This window comes from Pundamilia nyererei, unplaced genomic scaffold, assembly GCF_000239375.1.
Source record: "Pundamilia nyererei isolate P.nyererei 1_Seehausen unplaced genomic scaffold, PunNye1.0 scaffold00056, whole genome shotgun sequence".
In the NCBI taxonomy this organism is placed as follows: Eukaryota; Metazoa; Chordata; class Actinopteri; order Cichliformes; family Cichlidae; genus Pundamilia; species Pundamilia nyererei.
This window is the reverse complement of record NW_005187457.1, coordinates 34,690-39,424: the sequence shown is the minus strand read 5'-3', so window position 1 is coordinate 39,424 and position 4,735 is coordinate 34,690. Positions and strand designations below refer to the sequence as shown.

Below are 4,735 nucleotides of genomic sequence, written 5' to 3'. Positions count from 1 at the left end.
AATTGTACCTCAGTCCTCTTAATCTCACAATTTTACTGTCACCAATCTGAAACTTGCTGTTTTCAACCACTTTTAGAGGTGTGTCCCATTGTGTGTCTGTACAGAGAACAGGCAGATTCCACACAAAAGCTCCAGCCAGCAATGAGGTTCACATCCAGCCTATAATTGTCCTTTGTTTATAATCTTAAGATTGCTGAATTATTGGTCACTAGTAGTATTTGTGTGGTAATAGTGCTTTCACTTAAGGATTTAAATATTTGCCTCACCATGGTTACTTTAGATGTGGTGACATTCTCTCACTGGTTATTTGATATCATGCACATGTGAAGATAAAGAACACCTCAGAATTTGCTTTGTGTGCAAAGGCAAAGGTTTGATTTACACCCAAGAAAAGTTCTTTACTTCTTCACATGCCAGAATGTGGTGTTTTATTCATGAAGACAACAAGTGACTCTGAAAGCCTTTAAATAAAGAGTAGAGTTTTTATTGAAACTGAAGTGTCCAGATTACATCATGCATTCTCAAACTGATAAACAGCACTGAAATGAACTGCACTCCCACCCGTTAAAACTCAGTCTGAAACTATATTGTGACCTTAAACACAAATCCTAATGACAGTGTGATTTATTTGAGCACAATGAGTTTGGTAGGCCTGACAAATTTAATGTGCACTGGAAAAGACTTTAAGAAAGTTGCAGGAGAAGATATTTACTGCTATTTTAATATGGAGAGGATGAAAAATAACAATTGACTTTAATCTAAAGAAATAGTAATATAGCAGATCATCATTCAATACAACATAAATGTAATGGTAGACGGTGATTTGTTGCGATCCATTTTGCTGGGAAAACAAGTGCTCGGATTAAAAGAGCTGGTGTTTAACGTGGCACGGCACAGAGGCGGTAAGGTTTGGGACTGCGAGTGGCTCCTAACTTAAACTCCAGGCTGGGCTGCTCTCCAGCAGGTGCAGAGAATGAAAACCTCTGAAGGAGGGAGGTAAAAAACAGAAATAACTCCATCCGGGCCAGTTGTTCCCCGAGACACACACGCTTGCCTGAATACACAATGAGACACACAAGTTTTATTCACACAATTTAGAAGTTAATCCTCAGCAAAGTTAACACTGTTATTGTAAATGGCTGCTAAGGCAAAAGGTTAATGGCAAGACATTCTCCTTCAGTAATTTTGCCTCTTTAAAGCACTTGGCTTTAAACAGCCTTTAAATGGATTTTGATGAACTGCAACAACTGACTAACCTGCAGAAAAAGGAAGAAAGGCCTCTCTCCTCCTGAATTTACCATCCTGGTCGAGAAAGTGTTGAGGGTTGAAGGAGTCTGGAGTTTCCCACATTGTCTCGTCATTTAAGACCGAGTGTAGAGCAGGTATGATCATTGTACCCTGAGAAAATACAGCCAGTTAGAAGCGTTATTTATTTGTGTCTCTTTAGCGTTTGTGCTAGTCAGTTTGTCATACATGTTTCTGGTATTGCTAATTGTTTGTGCATTTATTACTTCTACAGTAGACTATTCATTAGTGCCAGGTCACTATAAATGCTCACTGAAAAGCCTTCAGCGAGCATTGATCCAAAATGCTGCAGTAAGAGCTCTGACAGGGACTAGAAAGACAGAACAGATTTCATTCATATTCACTTCTCTTCATTGGCTTCCAGTTAAATCTAGAATTACATTTAAAATCCTTCCCCTTCCCTTTCTTTTTTCATTCTCAATGTGTTCATCCATTTCTTTGTATTTAATCATTAGTTATTATTAATGTCTGGCTCTCTTCCACAGTGTGTCTTTTTGTTCCTTTCTCCTCCCCTCACCCCTCGTCTGGTCACAGCAGATGGCTGCCCTTCCCTGAAGCTGGTTTTGCTGGAGGTTTCTTCTTGTTTAAAGGTAGTTTTTCCTTCCTACTGTTCCCAAGTAATTCCCTAAAAGGAGCCATCTGATTGTTGGACTTTAACAATAATCAGCACCCCAAGGTGACAGTTATTGTGATTTGGTGATATCTAAATAAAATTGAATTGAAACTAACTATATTCATACTGTGTTTAATGTTTTGGCCCCAAGTATATTTTGGGATGTCTCAGCATCTCAGTCCATCTCATTTGTGTCCCATTCTCACTCTTGCTCTAGCTTTTATTTTCTAGCTTAAACACGTTTTACTGGATATATTTTCTGCATTTTGTGGTGAAGTTGGGGCAGCTTTTTATGGAAGTTACAGTGTTCTCACGTGACATATAGGCTTGTTTAACTTAACACAACAGGTTTAGGATGTTCTGGAATTCAAAACAAAACTTTATTTCAGTCAACCAACTTTGAGAATCCTGGCATTAGACAATAAAAGGACGGCTTTCCTAGTTTTTAATTCAAAATCTATCTGAAAAAAAAAAGGAAAATGCAAAAGTGCTATAAAATTTCTCTTCACAATTGCTTTGTGTACCTTTGGGATTGTGTACTTATCCACTGTCGTTTCCCTGTTTGCAACATGGGCCACATTGAGGGGAATGATGTTGCCCATTCTCTGGATCTCATGGATGACCGCATCAGTATATGGCATGTTTTCTCTGTCAGTCATAGACGGTTGTCTGGATGAACCGATCACAGCATCGATCTCAGCCTGGACTTTTTCTGCACATAGTGAGAAAACAAACTGGTGGCTGTTGTTGCAATTTCGCACTATTAAAAAAGTAACTGATGTTTATGCTGCTTAGATAACCAGGGGGGAAATTTACACATCTTTCTCTCCCAACATAAGAAAGATCTGTGAGAAATCCCTGAAAAAAACGAATAGAAAGATGGTCACAAGTGTGTATTCAGGATTAGTATTGTTCATACACACACCTTGAATGTCAGGGTAGTAGATCATGTATAGCAGTCCCCAGTGTAAAGTAGTTGTAGTGGTTTCAGTTCCAGCACCAAACAAGTCCAGGGTGCAAATGCACAAATTGCTGAGACTAAAACCAGAGTCTTCGTCCTCTTTCTATCAGAGTGACAAAAGCCAGAAGTGGGAAACATGTTTCATTAAAAAATGTAAATGAACAAGAACACATTTTGAAAACACTTACCTCCCCCATTTCTAAGAGAAAAGCATCAATGTAGTCTCTTGGTGATGATGAGTTGAAGTTTTCTCTGTGTTCTTTGATCTTGACTTCTACAAAGTCAATTATCTTTTGGGTTATAGTGAATATTTTTTGGTGAGGTCCAGGCAGCCACCTCATCAGCCAGGGTAATGTGTTGTAAATCTACAGAACAGGAAGACAGCCAATAAAGCATCTGACACCCTGGAAACAGTTAGCTTTCAAAGATATTAGATCACATGGTGTCCCTGCAGTTCACTTATCAACTACCCATAGCAACCTACCAGAAGTAAACAGAATAACCAATATGTTAATGTTAAGTAGCTCAAATTGGACAAAAGTAGGCTTAAACTGTGATAGACAGTAAAGAAAAGTAACCAAGCAAATTCATTTAAACACAATTTTAAAGTGCACTTTATTTGCAATTAATATCAGTTTTACATTGCACCAGATTTCAAAATATGTAACTTTCGTCCTCCACTGTTTTTAAATGAACTCAACATTGAAATATTTCTGCTTTTGGATATCAGTGACAGAATCTGAGAAAAAGCACAGCGTTGGTGGAGTCTAATATGCACAATATTTATGCTCCACTAACTGCTCCGTTTGCAAAAACAGCTTGGGCTGCACAAAAAAGTTCAGTTAAAGTGGTTTTATATATGTTCTGTATGAATCCTGAGTCAAACAACAACTACAGTATGTAAAAGAGTTTCACCTGTGCCCACATGGTTCCCTGCAAGCACACTATCTCATTGAAGAGCTGCAGAATTGACTGAAACTGCTTGTCAGTGTACTCAAATCGATTCCCAAACACCAGACAGCAAATGATGTTGGACACAGCATTGGTTAACAGTGACTGGGCATTAAAAAGATTTCCTGAAAAAGGCCATTAGACAAAAAATTTGAGTAAACTTATATTAATGAATTTTGGATGCTTTAAAACAAATTTTACATGGACTTATGTTTAAGTTTAAAACGTAGGAAGTTGTTGTGTGTTTCACTATGACTGTTTGAATAGTTGGATTTAGAGTCTTATGTAGTAATGTGTGGGTTTACGTTGTCATGCAGAAGTTTGAGGTAAAGTAAAAGGATATATCCATATTAACCATTAATGGTTATTATTAACGAAGATTAAAAAAAAGTATTATTACTGTGTCATCATAGAAAGTGTGAGTTTAATGTGTTTGTGTGTCTGTGTGTGCCTTGGTGATCTGCAAAAGCCTCTGTGAGATACTGGCACTCCTGCTGGATGGAAAACTCCAGGGTCTTCTTGCCCAGACCAAAGTTTCTGAGTGTATGAAGAGCAAATCTCCTCTGTTGCTTCCACTGATACCCATTTGATATCACAAGACCTTTTGGAAAAACAAAACTGTGTTAGACGCAAAGTAACTTAAAATCAAAGTCAAAAACATATTGACTTAGGTTTTAACATTGCTAAAAAGGTGACAGGCTAGTGATGCTGGTCTTATTAAAACTTTTAAAAAACTTTTTAAGTAAAATTATCACCTTTATTCCCAATCAATTCTTCAAACATTGGTAGGTTGGGGCGATCCATGAAGTCTTCTCCTCGTTGGATTAGGGCTTCTTTGACAAGCTTGTAGCCATTAATGATCACAGTTCTTTGACCAAAGAATCGAAGGCTGAATATGTTTCCAT

The 4,735-nt window shown here is 37.7% G+C and overlaps 1 protein-coding gene across 1 annotated transcript in view; it reads right to left on the bottom strand.

The window, feature by feature from the left end:
* LOC102196161 (cytochrome P450 2J2-like) overlaps positions 1 to 4,711 on the bottom strand; it is a 13,413-nt gene extending 8,702 nt beyond the window's left edge. The window contains exons 1-8 of the mRNA XM_013911087.1: positions 4,586 to 4,711; positions 4,267 to 4,431; positions 3,795 to 3,955; positions 3,068 to 3,244; positions 2,844 to 2,982; positions 2,443 to 2,630; positions 1,257 to 1,398; positions 884 to 1,054 (exon numbers count right to left, since the gene is read on the bottom strand). Of these exons, the coding sequence (XP_013766541.1) occupies positions 884 to 1,054; positions 1,257 to 1,398; positions 2,443 to 2,630; positions 2,844 to 2,982; positions 3,068 to 3,244; positions 3,795 to 3,955; positions 4,267 to 4,431; positions 4,586 to 4,634 (1,192 nt within the window). The 5' untranslated portion in view covers positions 4,635 to 4,711. The remainder of the gene's footprint in view (positions 1 to 883; positions 1,055 to 1,256; positions 1,399 to 2,442; positions 2,631 to 2,843; positions 2,983 to 3,067; positions 3,245 to 3,794; positions 3,956 to 4,266; positions 4,432 to 4,585) is intronic.
* Positions 4,712 to 4,735: the final 24 nt, after the last annotated feature.